The following is a 16,455-nucleotide window of genomic DNA, read 5'->3' as shown; positions in this document are numbered from 1 at the left end:
GCGCAATTACACAGCGTCGGGTTTCCACCATGGCGGCCCCGGAACCGAGGAAGGAGGTAGAAGCAGTCAAGATGGAAGAAGGCGCCCGGAGTTCGAGCGAGAAAGCCAGAAGGGGAGTTGTCAACCGCCTTGCTACCGTTGTGGCTCTCCGAAACATGATGCAAACGCAAGAAACTGTCCAGCCCACAATCGTCGTTGCAACAATTGTAGTAAAATTGGACACTTCGTTCTACTCTGTCGCTCACGGCATCAGTCCGCGACACTTCGCATGTCGCAGGCGCCGGCCTCTACCGTGGAGGAAATACACATCCTGAATTCTCCGCATATTCTGGGTATAGAATTGCCACCGTAACGTTTAAAGGAAGCCCAGTCCCTCTACTTGTCGACACTGAGGCTGCCGTTTCTCTTGTCAGCAATGCTGATTTTCGGAAATATTTTGCACGCTTCTACACTTTGTCGTCGTCAACCCTAGCTCTTCGGGACTACTCCGGCAAGTTGATTCCTACACTGGGAACCTTCGAAGCTGACATACAGTACAACGATATTCAAGCATCGGTGACTTTTCATGTCACTCGACAAGGATCTTTGTTGCTGGGCCTTGACGCCATTCAGAAACTGCACATAAACGTGATGGGGTCAACCCTCACTTGTCTTCAAGCCACTTGTCATCCGTTCGAGGTTCTGGAGAACATACCGCCAGGATTTGAAGCCTTGTTTTCGAGTGAGCTCGGTTTTGTCAAGGACTACGTCCATCAAATCAACCGCCGACACGATGTTCCTCCCGTCAGTGCGAAGCTGAGACGCCTTCCGCTAGCACTGCGACAACAAGTCTCCGACGAGCTCGAGCCTCGCGCGCCTGGAGCGCGAGGACGCCATCGAACGCGTCGACGCATCGGAGTGGGTGTCTCCGCTGGTCGTCGTGAAAAAGAAGGATGGCTCCCTTCGCCTGTGTGTGGACTTGCGGGAGCCCAACAAAGCTATTGTCGTCGACGGCTACCCACTTCCGCACACGGAGGAACTCTTGCAGTTGCTCGCAGGAGCTACGTGGTTCTCAAAGCTGGACTTCGCTTCAGCATACCATCAAGTGGGACTCACGGAAACAAGTCGTGAGTTGACAACGTTCATATCCAATGAAGGATTATTTAGGTTTAAAAGAGTCTGTTTTGGTTTAGCTTCTTCTCCGGCTACATTTCAAAAGCTTATGTCACACGTGTTGAAAGGCTGTACGGGCGCAGTGTGCTATTTTGGATGACATTTTGGTGTAGGGACGGACCAAGCCGGAGCACGATCTCAACTTGAAAGAAGTGCTGTCTCGCATTTCCTCAACAGGAATGAAACTGAATAAGAAATGTGTTTTTGCAGTTAGGGAACTCACATTCTTGGGGCACAAGATGTCGGCCCAGGGTATTTCTCCCATGGAATCGAAAATCAAAGCTATAGTTAATGCACCTCCCCCTACGAACATCAAGCCGCTGCAATCAATCCTAGGTCTAGCTGGCTGCTACGCCAAGTTCCTGCATCATTATACAGATTTAGTGGAACCGTTGCGGAAATTGCTCCGACAAGGTCAATCATTTGAATGGACTGTGGAAGCTCAGAATAGTTTTGATCAAGTTAAGGCGCGTTTGGCATGCAAACCTGTTATGCAAATGTTCAACCCGGAATTACCTGTCGTAGTCACCACTGACGCCTCAGACGTTGGCTTGGGAGCTGTACTACAGCAGAAAGAAGGGTCGCACCTTCATACGATTGCTTTTGCGTCACGCGCTCTGTCGCCGGCTGAGAGAAAATACTGAGTTCGTGAACGTGAGGCACTAGCCTGTTTGTTTGCTTGCGAAAAGTGGCATGTATATCTATGGGGTAGACGTTTTACACTCAGAACCGATCATCAGGCATTGGTTGCTTTGCTTTCCGCCGGCGATTCGGGTCGCCAACCACTACGCATCTCTCGCTGGAGAGCTCGGTTGCTGAACTACAATTTCCAAGTAGAGTACTGCAAGGGCACACAAAATAATGTGGCAGACGCCGTGTCCAGGCTGCCCGTCAGAGAAAATTCTGACAATCAGGAGGAAGAAATCGTTTCTCTGGTAACGCCAGTAGTCGACAAGGCAACTGTACAAAATGCAACAGCCTCTGATGTTACGCTGCAAAAGGTCATCAGTCAGCTTAGCAAGGGCACAAGAAAGCTCTGTCAGTTGATCTCGTGCCATTCTTTCCCATCCAAGAGGAATTATCCTTTGTAGATGGTCTGCTAATGCGAGCAGATCGCGTGGCAATTCCTGAAGTACTTCGTCCCAAGAGGATTCTGGTGTGGGCTAGTTGGTTCATGCTTGATAAACAGATTTACAACAGCGCTACGCAACGAGGACAGAAGGAACACGAAAAACACAGTTCTGTCGAGCTGTGTTATGACCCGCCAAACGTGTGAGGCGTTCCTTCGCTGTGTCCCGTGGCTGACAGTGTATCACGTGGTTCATTAAATAGTATAAATCTGTGCTGGTTTCTTCACTCAATAAACAGTTGGGGAGTCAGCGCCCGTCCTGTGTTTTTCGTGTTCCTTCTGTCCTCGTTCCGTAGCGCTGTTGTGAATCTGTTTATCAAACTTCGTCCCACTTTCCTACAGTTGGCCCATGAATCACATTCGAGTATAGTCCGCACAAAAGAACTTTTAAGAGACGCTACTGGTGGCCACAGCTTGATAAACAGGTAGAGGATGCATCAAACACTGTCTCATATGTCAAGCAGCTGACAAGACAGCTAAGCCATCTTTCACACCCCTCCAGCCAGTTCCCTGGCCGGACCGCCCCTGGCAGAAGCTAGCCATGGACATTGTGGGGCCTTTGAACATTCCGCCGAGTCCAACGTATGCCATAACGTTAATGGATTATTATTCCAGGTGGCCTGAAGCCTACTTCACTCCTTCCGTAACATCCCAGGATGTCATTGACTTTCTGATCTCTGTTTTTAGCAGGGAGGGTTTTCCAGACTCGATAGTTACAGATAATGGGCCACAATTTGTTTCGAGACAATTAGAAGACTTCCTAAAAGAGAGAGGCATACAGCATCTGCGGTCATCAAATTACTACCCTCAAGCAAATGGCCTTATTGAAAGATTCAACAGAGTCTTGAAGGAGGCCATTCAAATAGCTCAGCTCCAAGGAGAACCCGTTAAACTAGCAGTCCTGCAACATCTGGGATCGTACCGGCTCACACCCCACTCAACTACGGGCGTGTCACCCGCAGTCCTGCTGCACGGCCGGCAACCGCGCTCGAAACTCGACATGAGCTGTAATTCCTTTCATAATTCGCAGCAAAGCACCCGGAACTTGCCTCAAACTTCCGCTACCGGAACGTCACCAGAACACGCATCTTCGGAGCAAACACACATGCGACATAGGGTTGAAAATAAGGAGCAGCAAATGAAAAACTACGTTGATAGAGGCAGAGGCGCAAAGCCAACGGCCGTAGAAATCGGTGACACTGTGAAGGTGCGGTCATTCAGAGCAGGTCCATCCAAATACATCGGACCTTTCGAAGTTCAGCGACAGCTTGGTCCAAACAATTTCTTACTGAGTGATGGTAAGGTCTGGAATGCTTCTAAACTGGTCCGGGTACTGCCGGCCCCAGAAAATATTCCAAGCCGCCAAGCATAGATTATTCCTATGCAGGCTTAGCACATGCTGCTGAGAATGCAATGGCAGCAACTCGAAATAAGCCTCGACCTGAAACAAGTGCAGCAATGCCTGAAAATGTGTCGCCTCCTGTTGCAGATACCCTGGATAACGCTTCGCGCTACGAGGAGGGGGAGGAATATAGGCCGTCAAAGTCAGCCGAAAGTGGCCGCACCACTGAGCACGACACGTCCAAATCTTTAAGCAGTAGAATCGAATCCACATACGACAGCAGTTGTAGTTTCCCTGAGCAAAGCGACCCAAGGGCTTCCAGTTCGCACAACCGCGGGCGCCCAGTGCGTCAGCGGAAACCGCCCTTCTGGGCCGTAGACTACCAGATGTAGTTCTGGAGCGAAGGGTAGCACGCCTGTTTTTCTTGGCTTGTAGCCCCGACTGAGCTGTCCGTGGACAATGGACCAGTCATGGAGACTTTCTAAAGCGGGTAATGAAAGAATACCGCTGTATCGCTGTGATTTTTACTAATTTTCCTTTCATTGCAAGAGTTCCTCATGTTTTCGCATTCAGCGCACAATGATGTTGTGATAGGTTGTGTATAACGATGAATCTCCTTGAGTGTTGTCTGTTACCGCGGATGAACAAATCTAGTGTTGATTCTGGGTGAGGCTGATCGCATGTCGTACCCATAGTCAATGTATAATGAGTGTGGTTTTTTTTGCCATGTGGAATGACTGCTGAAATGAAACACTTTTGTACCTTCAACACGTCATGGCAGAAATAGTACAGCCATAAAATCGGAGAGTTTCTGTTTGGTGACCATTGTAGAGTGTTTGCTGTCTCGCAGCACATGTTAAGCAAGCAGTATTTTTCGCAATATTTACATTATTTCCTAGGGGGAGGCGATGTTCTGTGGCGCCCTCTTGGGTCGACACACAATTCACTTAGCTGATTTGAAAATGTGATCGAATAACAATGATGTTGGTGCGTGGGACCTTGTGATTGGTTGTTCGTGTTTGCTGTATGAATAAAACCGTGGGGCATGGGCGCAAACTCGCTTTTGTTCCGCTCGGAACTGAGTCGTGTTCTTCAGCGGCTCGTTCCGGTGTTCTGTCGCCGGGCCTCGCCGGGTCATCTTCTAAGGTGTTCACGCAACACCACAAGCGTCACTATCGGCAGCTGCTCTGCGGGCCTCTTTGTGGATGTCTACGAATGTCATCATGTTGGTGAGAGTCTCTGTGGGACTGCATGTACTCCTGAGCACTTGAAACCTTCCCTATTCGACTTCATTCAGTGGAACATTGTGGCCTGAAGCGCTTTACAGTGTGCATGTTGTAACGCTAAGAAACCGAACGATTTTATGTGTCTATCAGGGCCGACTTTGTGTGCATTCATCAGTAGAGAAATGGCTCTTGCCAAAAAAGGTGTCACGACCGTGACGAACGGAGCTAATTCAATGTATATTGAACAAATATACATACATGAGACTGCCAGCAGCACGCAGAAAATCGCATGCTCGGTGAGATTTCTTTTCCTTAACTACACAAAAAATAACCTAGAGTCATCGGCAGTGTTCGAGGCGGTGAAGTGGCGTTCACAGCTGCAGCTCGCCACCTCTCCCCATAGCACTACACAATCCTAGGCGCATATGGCCCTGGGGTAACATGATGACTCCAGGGGCGCCCCCATAGGCCACTAGGTGAATGCTAAGACCCCTCACAACGGACGCCTAAGTCTAAACCCCTCACTTACAGCCAGCGCAACAGCACCTGCCGTAGTAGTGTGCTTGCGTCCTCCTTCACACCCGAGGTTTCCTTCCTAGAGGGTAACCAACTCCCGAATAACTATCGTCAGAAATTTGCAGTCCATTCATAGAACAGGAAGTCATCTGCTGGACCAGCGTCGCATACTCCAGGATCAGCCATAGACGGCGCTAATAGGACTCCTCCTTGATGAACTCCATGGCTGGTTCAGAAACCTTCGCTCCTCTTCTTCCAATTCGTGAAAAGATCTGTCTCCCTGTCTGCTGTCTCTTATAGCAGGACAGAACCGCTGCCGCGTTCATTAGCTCCTCTTGTTCGAGATGAGAACTGCTGTATTCGCTGCTTCAGCAACGCAGTATACGTCACCTTTACTTCGGTCTCATCGGCGCGTCCAGCTGCCTTTCCCGCCTTCGTACGCGGCAGCGTTGCCGACACAGTCAACCATTTTTTTGTTTCAATGCGAGAGCATTTCTAGGCTATGTCGGCGGGGTTCCTGTCACCAGTAGATGTCCGCAGTAGTTGTAAGGTTCTCATAAGAGGTAGCGTCAAACGAGCGGTCGTAACCGAAAGAGGGCAATGTGATGATGATGGCGCAAAAAGAATCACGCCGATAGGATCATTTGTTATTTCCAAAAATGTCCAAAAAGTAGGTGAAGCAGGGGCGAAAAGTGGCGTCAAATTTGAAAAACCGGAACTGTGGGGGAGCCAACGTGTTGCGCCAAAATTGAAAATCTGGAATGGGGACTGAGATGAAACGAATGTATAAACGGAGTTAATCGAAATCCAGTCAGTCAATTAATTACTGATTAATCAAAAGGCAACAGTTGTGGATACGATGAAGCATCAAACTAGGGATCAATCATTACTTTGTTTGATTAATTAGATATATTAATTAGATCAATTAAGTATTTGAGTGTAAACCAATTAATTAACCATGGATCGTGTAATCAATCAAAAATTAATGAATTGAAAATAATTAAACGCTCAATCAGTGTAATAATCATTATAATTGTAATGATGCAATTGGGAACATGGTGGTGATCGACCAACGCATTCAATATAGAGCGGATGATGTACATCGTGACGTCATAGCGTGGCCATGAGGTGACGTCACCGGGCGGCGAAGGATCCCGCCCGCCGTGTCGCCTCCGTGCCGCCGCGCCAAGTGGGTTGCCATGGAGACGACTGGTGCGCATGCGCGCCTCCTTGCATCGGACCACCGCGACGGCTGCAGTGGCGTGATGAGGTGACGCGAGCGGGAAGAACAAGAAAACAGCTTCGCTGCAGAGGGGCAAAAAGGGGCAGAGAGGGGCGAGGAGGCGTCAATGCTTTCTCATTCCTCCAATGGGTGTTACCGCTCTAACGTTCTCCGGTGTCAAAGCGCCCAGTACCGTTTCAACACAGTTCCCTAACCGCCGTCCAGTGATTTACAACAGGTCGCAGTGGCTTCGCATTTTATCGCAAGGACCCGGGGTGGAATCTCGATGGAAGCAAAATGAAAGAACGCCTGTGTGCTGTGTGATGGCAGAGCGCATTAAAGAACCAGAGGTGACATAAGCATACCCGCTTCTCCAGCATCCTTCATAGTTGCTCGGTCGCCCAGGGACAATAGATTCCACAAACAACAAGCCAGTGAACGTCAAAACAAATCGATGAACCTCCGCCAGCCAAAGGCGGCGCCCCGTGATCTCACATCGCAGCTCAGTGAACAACTTCTCTGAGAATGGCCCCAACCACTCCACTGGGCGCACTGTGTGCCATCACATCGGCCGCCGTAGCTGCGAATGCGTTAAGTGCATTCGCGCCGTTGAGGGCGGTATCGCCGAACATGTGGTAAGGAACTTGCCATGCATCACCGCTGCGCGCCCATTGCTGTGCGCTGTGATAGGAAGCGACAACTCAAGCGAGCCCTACCGTCAGCGCATCGCTTACGTTGATGCCACTGCGTGCCGGCATCCCGGCGACTAGAGGCGCATCCTGCGCCATCCACGTAGCCCGCGCGCCGCAAAGCCTTTCTGGTTTCAACCTAAGTCGATCGTGTCTACACCATTCCTTTCTTTCTGTCTGTCTCTGTGTGGGTATCTCTGCGTGCGTGTGTGCGTGCGCGTGTGTGTCTATGTGTCTGTATGTATCTCTGCGTGTGCGTGCGTGTCTGCGCGTGTGCGCGTGTGCGTGTGTGTGTATGTGCGCGTGCGTGCGTGCGTGCGTGCGGAAAAGTCCCCCAGGCAGATTCCAGCGTTCTAGAAAACTATCCCAGGCCGAGCATTTGAGGGCAAAGAATAAAAATGGTTCTGATTAAAGTCACTATTAAGCAGAGTACTGTGCGGCTGGTGGTCAATGAGCGATCCCGACGCGGGGCCGCCCATTAACGTTTGCAATGGATAGATGCAGCGCTCCTAGATCGGATCAAACACAAACATAGATTATACCATTCTTTTTATAAAAATTCGCGGGGTGAGTTAACATATAGATTTCAAGAAATATCGCAACCGAATTAATAAAGTTATCAAGCGCGCAAAGTTAGACCACTATGAAAAGTTTTTCGCATGTGTTTATAACAACCCTAAGAAAATCTGGAAAGAGGTGAAAATTCTTAGACACCGCAGTGCTCATACCGGCATCACCCATGTTTCCTAGTCAAAAGGAAACCTTAGTGACTGTATAGATGCCGACACACTAAACAACCATTTCATACACATTGGAGAGTACGCGCCAATTTGCCCCCCTGGACCAGGTCTAGTTTTTCCTAAACCTGCGATAGTGAACTCATTAGCAATGTCTCCAACTTCGCAGCTAGAAGTTGAGGAATTGATAGCAAATCTCAGTAACAACACAGCAGCTGCCTTCGATGATATTAAACCAATTCCTATTAAATATATTTCCAATCTCATCTCTGGCGTTCTGACCCCTGTTACTAACAGTATGTTTCAGACTACGATATTTTCAGATGCACTCAAAATAGCAAGAGTCAGCCGAATTCATAAAGGTTGAAGTGATTATTCAGCTATTAATTTCCGCCCCATATCAGTTATCACCATATAACAAAATTTTTTGAAGGTATCATAAAGGTGAGACTGGAAGGCTATATAAGCAAGCACAAAATAATCAATGAGACGCAATACAAATTAAAAAAAAAGCAAGTCCACTGAACAGGCATTGCTGAACATCAAAAATGAAATAATACAGAATACAGAACAACGACTGTATACAGTTGGTATATTTTTGGATCTTCAAAAGGCCTTTGATTAGGTGGACCGTGAGATATTATTAACCAAGCTTTACGACTGCGGAGTACGAGCTGTTGCATTAGACCTTATGAGAACTTATATAAATAATTGTTCCCAATATCTTACAATAAATAATACATCTTCGTCAGTAACGCAATTGCTCTATGGCGTGCTGCAAGGGTCAACTCTAGGACCGATACTGTTTAATATGCACATCAACGACATATGCAGTATGCCAAATTCACCCAAAATTAATCATGTTCGCAGATGATGCAAATTTTTCTTTTTCTGGCAGATGGCGCATCCCACTTCAGGGTGCAGTGAATAACCACCTCAACTTATTGTCCCCCTGGCCGGATGCTAATAAGTTACGGTTATTAGTATTTGGAAGAGAGGTTGGAAGCATGTTCAAGTGAGTGTTTTGCTAATTGTCAATCATATGGAGCCGAGCACAGCCCACAGAACCATAATGCGGTGTGTGTTGCCACCTTCGCTAAAATGTGACAAGCTTGCAAAGCAATGCACTTCCCATTCATGAGACTAAATTCATTTAACAATCTCCAAGTTGCGTCCTTTTGCGCAGCATATTTCCGCAGAGCTTCATATTCCTTCCGTGATATTTCCTGCCAGAACCAACGCGTCGTCCACTGCATTACTTCAGTATCGAAGAAGAATTATGAAAAAATAAGGTTGTCCTTCCACCTCTGTGAACCTGACGAAATTCGTTGCCGCGATATCTACCACACGAAGACCGCTGGCAGTCTGCATGCATTCGTTTTATCATCCTAATGGAGCAGATGGTTGTAGATGGTTGTAGATGGTTGTAGATGGTTGTAGATCTAACTCTTTTTTTCCGAAAACTGTCCGTGAGTGGAACCGGCTTCCGGCCAGCATTGTAGAATGCCCTACTACTGAAGCATTTAGGAATGCTGTCAGATTGTAACTTATGATTACGGAGTGTTCTTGAGATTGCTTTGTGTTTCTGCACCCAACTTTGCATCATCTATTTTTTCTCGTGAGTGCATCTCATTTGTTAAGGCAGCGTGTTGTGCCTTGATTTGTTTTGCGCATGTCACTTATGTTTTTTTTTCTCTTCTCCCGCTCCTGCTTACAGCCTCACCTAGAGGCTATCAGTACTGTGTAAATAAATAAATAAACAACATGTTACTGCCGCTTTCCCTGCCGGTGGCATCGCTGCTGCGCATATTTGAAGATGGGATTAGAAAATTGTGTGGGGTGTTGTGGTTCGAAGCGCATTTGCAAGCCGAGTGATGTCGAGCAATTCCGGAAGGTGCTTATAGGAGTATAGACACCTAACATTTGGGTGGGGTTTATTTCTTTGTAATTATGCGTGAGTATTATTTTATTTAGATCACCAGGTGGAATTCTCCTACGACCGCTAAAACATTTGCATTCGATTTTCTTTCTCTAACTGTTTAGGTATTGGTTTCAACAGCCAGATGATGGCTGTGATTTCAAAGTGTGGTTATGGGTTTCCTGAGGCATGAAAAAACTGCAATGTTATAGCTGCTTCTACACTCATTTTCACTCCGGCTCTTGAGGAAGGCTGGCTTCAGCACTGCAGTGAATTAAAACGTGAATTAAAACGATGAAGCTGCCATTTACATCGATGTTTATCCATGTCTCACGTGCCATAAAACCACACATTGACATCACAGCCATCCTCCGACTGCTGAAACCGAAACAGAACGAGAGAAAAATTCTACCAAATTTTTTAGCGGTCGTAGGAAAATGCCACACTTCATTCATGCGTGTCTTCAGCATCATTGTAGAGAAGAAAACGTGCCAACATGATTCACTACCATTCAAAAACCAAAATCACAATTCCAAAAAAACCATTCACCGTCACTGACTGTTCTAACAAAGTCGTACCGAACATCGCTTCAGGAATCTTAACCACATACCTACAAAATACCCTGCATTAAAAAAAATCTCTGCCTCTCCCGTAACCGAGAGTAGAGTAAGCATGAAATGTTTACGGGCCTAATGTCATCTCGGTGGACACCCGAACCGCACCGTACAGGAAGGGAGGAACGCCACCACCCGTTCAGCGCGATGCCTTGCCATTTGAACGCAATGTTTTTTGAGGAAAGGAAATTGCGCAGTAATTCTCTGCCATCTCGGTGGACACCCGAACTAACGTTACTAGAACCAAATCAGTTTCACAGCTCCCCACATCGCCCAGCGGAGGAGTGTGTCCCAAGCGGCGGTCACGAGAACTAGCGGCGCTGCAGTCGAGTCTTGCTCCCTGCCGGGCGCGTCGTCTGCTACACGCAGCGCGGAAGCGTGGAGCGGCCGGCACATATGAGTTTTTGGCGGGCTACGTTCGCGCTCTACGTGGCTGCAGTAAAATAATACTTCCATTACGACAGCTTTAGCTTCGAAGCTACGTGTTATCTTGGAGAACACGTTTGTGTGATGCAAAATTAGGCTGTTAATATTGTGAAAAAAGTGCAAAAACGCTCTCAGCACGCTCGCGAGCATTGTTTCTTCTTTGCTCAATGGCTTGTGTTTTGTAGCGCACACCCTAGTGCATAGTTCCTATAATGTAAACAGATCGGACAAAGTTTCTGTTCGTGGGTGCACTCTACCTTAGAAGGTAACGTAGTGAATGTCATGTTTGCTGCGGTACAGCGCAGATTGCCTGCATTGCGTGCAGAAAGCTGCAGGTTAGCCTGTGCAGTCTATTCACTGAGTGCTTGAAGTCTGCTACTCGCGTGAAACGAGACAGTGAACACAGAACACAGGCAAACGGCCTCCGTCGGCTTATAATCAAAAGCGTTTTTCTTAGTGTCCTGCTTTTGACTCAGCGGCACTACCTCTGATATCATTGTGAAAAAGTTTTACTATTATGTTTTCTGAACGTCGCGTAGGCGGAGTTATTTAATGAAGTGGCTGCAAGAGAAATCAGTAGGAAGGAACGCACGCACAGTGAAAATAGAGCAAGAGCGAGAGCCTCTTGAAGAATATAAAATAAATTTATTGCACGTAATGACAGGAAGTCGTCATTCTATTCGCTTTACGACCTTGAGAAATGTCATCTATCTCCTCCACGTCCCCCTCCTCGAAAAAAAACAAACTTTTATTGCCTGTAGGGGAAATTAATGCATTCGCAAACTAGCACTGGACAGCAATGGTAGACACACGATATTGAAGGCATATATTTGCATTGGAAGGGCACTACTTACAGAGGAGTTAATATCATGAATTCATGAACGCAACAACGAAAAACAAGCAAAAATGCAGTATTGTCAAAAATGCTGGTGGCATATACGAAAATAAATGAAATGCACCAACCAACTTCGAGAAATTCATCAACGTATACAAAAATTTCCAAGAATCGACAGCAATGCAAATGACAATGCTACTTCCTCTTCGGTAAATAATTGATTACGCAGCAGAATCTAACAATTTGTTACATCCTTATTTACATATAAACATCGCAAAGTGCATATATGTAGGGCATGTATTTTGCCATGATTGCACATGTGACAGAAGTATTTAAGCAATATAATTCGCATATGCAAGACAATCTATACACAAAAATAACTAATAGTTAAAACCAAAATAGATGGTGAAACCTGCACAGCAGGAGGAAATGAAATCGATCAAAGTAACTTGGCCTTTTTCCTTGCAACTCTGACTTTTTCTGTAAGCTCTGCGTCGCGGTTCTTTTTTCTGCAATAGAAGTGCATTCGCATCACAACATAAAAGTTCACAACTCTGGCTGTCACCTCTTCGTAGTGATCGGAACACCCCAAAGGAGGGACACCCAATTCCTCCAGGTTATCTAAAACCTCCCAGAAAAGATCACCGACCATTGGGCCATTCTCAAGTGTATGCTGTACAGTTTTCTCTATTTCCTTTATCTTACAAAAAAACTTGCGCGAAGGATGCCGCAAGCATCCTTGCTTAAACGCGCGCAAATCTGTGAGCTGACGCTCAAGTGGTCTGGGCTCAAGCGCGTGATCTTCAGGGCTAGCTGTCAAAGCTTTCTTGCACTCTGTGCAAGACATTACTTTTTCCATCTTTTTATGGATATATCCACACAGGTAATAGACAACTGTATCTTGAGTGTCGGCTTTGTGGTAGCCATGGTCGTCCTCATGGTTGTCCCCAGAGAGAACCACATACTGCAGTTTTTTAGAAAGCTTTAACTCGACAGCTGATTTCATCTCGACTGCAGCCTTGGCTTTCTCGGTCAAGCTGTCGTGCAGGGAAACTAGAACTGACTCGCAGGTGCCAGAGCAGTTCCCTTTGATGGCAGTTTTGACGGGAGTATACAGCGACAGCAATCTGTAGATTTGGCTGAACTGGGTGATGGTTGGATGGTCCTCGTCACCGTTGAAGGAGCGAACCAGGCCGAAAAATCTCTGTAAAACCAAGGTGCTTGCAATCAAAAAGTAATACTGGCGCTCAAGTCTAGATCGCATCCCAAAACCGGCCTGAAGGTATAACTCCGCACACACACACACAAAAAACTTCGTTACTGAACTCCGAAAGAATTGGCTCATTTCGTAATATAACATTTATGTCTGTCTAGTATGCTGCGGTGAAGAAAACTGAGGTGATTTTGCCATGCCCTGCCCTAGAAATGTCTACGCTTATTAATACTGTCAATATACCTTGCGTTTCTTACCTCAAGTGGGTCCTGGTTCAGCTTAGCTCTCAAAACGTACGGGACGCCGGCCTTATGCAACTCGTCGATAATATCCAAAATGGACAGCAGTGTTACCCGCAACGATTCTGTTGTCTGACGTGAGGCAAACAAAAGCATGTTCTTGTTGGAGTGGTTGCGTTCTGTTTCATTTAACATATCCAGGTAGTCCTTGATGACCTAAATATGAAGAGAAATAAAGGGTTGTACTAGTGGGAAGATAAATCAACGTATTCTGAAGACGGTGCAGACGACAGTAACAAGGATAGAGAAAGCACATAAAACGGTTTGCCGGTTTTTTTTTGTGCCTTCACTGTATACCTGCTGCCTCTTTGCGCCGTTACCAGAATACGGTACAGTGAATAAATTAGTGAAAAGCAGCCTAGACTCATACCTGAATTCGAGGAGAACCCTTCCTGATGCCTTCAGCAGGATGCCTTGCGTTCAGAGCATCGAAAAGGTCGTTCGTGCTCCTGGTAAAGGCTTCGGTGCCGGAGGAGTCTCGTAGCTCTGTGACGCCAGCGTCTCGGTACACCTTCAGTCCAATTGCTGTGCTCCGGCTGAACAACTGCAAAAGGTCAGTTGGATGATGTTTACACTAACGTGGCGTGATAAACGAAGGTCGTAAGCACGGGTTTTTGCGGTTACCTGCGTAGCAAGCCGTACATTCATTCTTTGAAGATTATTCGGCTGAACGTGCGCTGCTTTCAACTTCGGCACCACCTTGAGGTGCTTGTCCTTTTCCGTTTCGTACAGAGCCTTATAGTGACCAAAATTTATGTTTTGCGTTCCAGCCTGAAACGTGAATAAAAAAGGTAGCAGTTAGGCTTTCCTCAAAACAATGAAAAGTATATATTTCGTCATGGCTATACTTACTTGGCCCCTTTGGTGCTTTAGAAGATGATTTCTTACGCACTTGATGATGTGTGGCACATCGCAGACAAAGTATATGAACTTGCCGTCAGGTAAGCATGGATGTGGCATCTTGTGGCTGGTACCAGCCATGCTGCCGTTCACACCAAAATGCTGCCACATGGACTTGTTGCTTCCCGCTCCATCGCTTACAATGCTGAGGACAGTTGCTCCGTACTTGTGAAGCCTCACCACGGCCTCAAGCACCAGTTCCTCCAAGACGCGCCCAGGAGCTGCGCTTTTGGTTGCGAAGCTTGCAATTGGCTGCACCCATCCTTCAAACATTGGCACGAACATGAGAACTAACGCATGGTCTGCCTGCTCGCTAGCATTTCCGCTGACGACACCACCGTAGTCGATGAAACCGTCGACTGTGTATGTAGATTTGTTGAAGTCATAACATTGTTTCAACTTAATTTCGTCCAAGATTAGAGTGCCGAATTTCCCATGGCCATCTTTTGTTTCCATGTGTGTTTGGATTTCTTCAAGAGCAACAGCATTAAATCCATATTTGCAGGGAATGCCCTTCAGTATTTGAGTTAGGCGACTCATGCTTGGTAGTGGTAGCATCCTGAGCTCATTCAGAAGCTTGTATGCTCTCGGACTTGCCAGTCTCACAAGCATGCAGTTAAGAAGCCATTCGGCATCGTATCTGATTCCAGACGGCGCTTTGGCTTTTATTTGCCTAAATGCCGTGATTAAAGCCAGCCGTTGCAGGTTTGGAAGGCCTTCTAGCTGCCGTTCTAGTTGCTCTTCTGAGCTCTTCTCGAGCTTATCTTTTAACTCCGATATTTCTGCCTTCCGTTTCTTGTTAGCTGCCGCAGCTCGCAGCAGGGCTTTTCTAAGACGTCGTGTCTTTAGTTGTAGCAGATGTTTTAGTTTTTCAGAATTTTTTGCTTGACGAATTTGTCTACGCAGCCTCAAGCAATAAGGACAAACTCGCCGCGACGTTATGACAGAGCAGTTCTTGTGATACCTCGTACCTCCGCATGAGCTTTGAGATGTGGCTCCCTCACACAATTTCATTTCATCGATCTTCTTCATAAGAACTTCTACGTCAGAAACACTCTCAATGTGATATGAGATCTTCTTGTGCAGCTTGCTATACGCGTTCACAGTACATGATATTTGCTCATCAATCAGAATGGTCTTCTCAACAAGCAAGTTCCCCTGCACTAGACGGCGAGTGTAAAATATGCCGCATCTTTCGTCGGTTGTGGCATCACGGAAATATTCGAATTTCCACTGCGTTGTCGGTAATGCTGCGGACTCCAGACGGTCAAGATTAAAATCACTTTCTGCAGCGCAGCTGTCCGGTTCAGAATGCACTGATGCGCTCTCGGAATCCTCCAAGTTACCTCCTGGCAGTGCTATCGCGACACACTGGGCACCGCGATCCACTGGAGGCTTTCTCTTCGGCGTAGTGCATTTTGGTTTTGAAATATGCGCCGGCAATGAAGGAAACAGCCTCGGGAGGGCGCCTGGTGCCAGCATCCATTTTCCTCTCTCCAAAAGCACTTCCTTACCTTGCACTACATGACGATAGTGCTTTAGAAGGTCTTCTTCCTCGAAATGGAGATCACAAACTTTGCATTTCGAAGTCAGTTTGCGATCCTTTCTGTGAAGTGCATGCTCCCACCTCTTAAACTCGATGGGGTCTTTCGGCGGCCCGAAGAAATGACGCTCCGTCGAGTCATCGTTGCGATACCCGCTATTGCACCCCGGTGCAAAGCAGGTTGGCATGAAGAGGCACGATGTCAGAAAATACAAACAAAAATGAACTGAGAAGCTGACGACACAAAGCGGCTGTCGCGAGCGCGCTTTAAAAAGGGCGCAGCAGGGCCGGCAACCAGCGTCCCCGCTTCGGCGGACGCGGGTACTGCCAAAGTTACTAGAACAAACTAGTAGCGTTGGTTACTGCAACGCGCGTCTTTTCAAGGGCGTAGCAGGGCCAGCAACCAGCGTCTCCGCTTCGGCGGACGCGGTTACTTCGACGCACGTCTTTTCAAGGGCGCAGAAGGGCCGGCAACCAGCGTCTCCGCTTCGGCGGACGCGGTTACTGCCAACGTTACTAGAACAAACTAGAAACGTTGGTTACTGCGACGCGCGTCTTTTCAAGGGCGTAGCAGGGCCAGCAACCAGCGTCTCCGCTTCGGCGGACGCGGTTACTGCGACGCGCGTCTTTTCTGTCTCTCTTGCTGTTATGTTAATACGTAAATAGTTTTATTACCAGTGTACCTCTCCCCCTG

The 16,455-nt window shown here is 47.2% G+C and overlaps 1 protein-coding gene across 1 annotated transcript; it reads right to left on the bottom strand.

The window, feature by feature from the left end:
• Nucleotides 1-12,245: 12,245 nt before the first annotated feature.
• Nucleotides 12,246-15,994, bottom strand: LOC149356706 (uncharacterized). The gene is made up of 6 exons (XM_089576417.1): nt 14,171-15,994; nt 13,943-14,089; nt 13,689-13,862; nt 13,277-13,474; nt 12,871-13,010; nt 12,246-12,315 (listed from the first exon to the last, which is right to left on the bottom strand). The coding sequence occupies exons 1-6, from the start codon at nt 15,947-15,949 to the stop codon at nt 12,246-12,248; spliced, it is 2,508 nt and encodes an 835-aa protein (XP_089432543.1). The 5' UTR covers nt 15,950-15,994.
• Nucleotides 15,995-16,455: the final 461 nt, after the last annotated feature.

This window comes from Amblyomma mixtum, chromosome 3 (assembly GCF_055824585.1).
Source record: "Amblyomma mixtum isolate Tamu chromosome 3, ASM5582458v1, whole genome shotgun sequence".
Classification (NCBI taxonomy): Eukaryota; Metazoa; Arthropoda; class Arachnida; order Ixodida; family Ixodidae; genus Amblyomma; species Amblyomma mixtum.
This window is presented reverse-complemented; position numbering and strand designations above follow the sequence as displayed.

Bases quoted from the DNA above. Each gene is read 5' to 3' on its own strand.
- LOC149356706 (XM_089576417.1), bottom strand. From the start codon at position 15,949: ATGCCAACCTGCTTTGCACCGGGGTGCAATAGCGGGTATCGCAACGAT. The intron at 13,863-13,942 runs GTAACCGCAAAA...GACCTTTTGCAG, and splicing joins ATGTACGGCTTGCTACGCAG to TTGTTCAGCCGGAGCACAGC. The intron at 12,316-12,870 runs GTCAGTTCTAGT...CTTCTATTGCAG, and splicing joins AACTGCTCTGGCACCTGCGA to AAAAAAGAACCGCGACGCAG.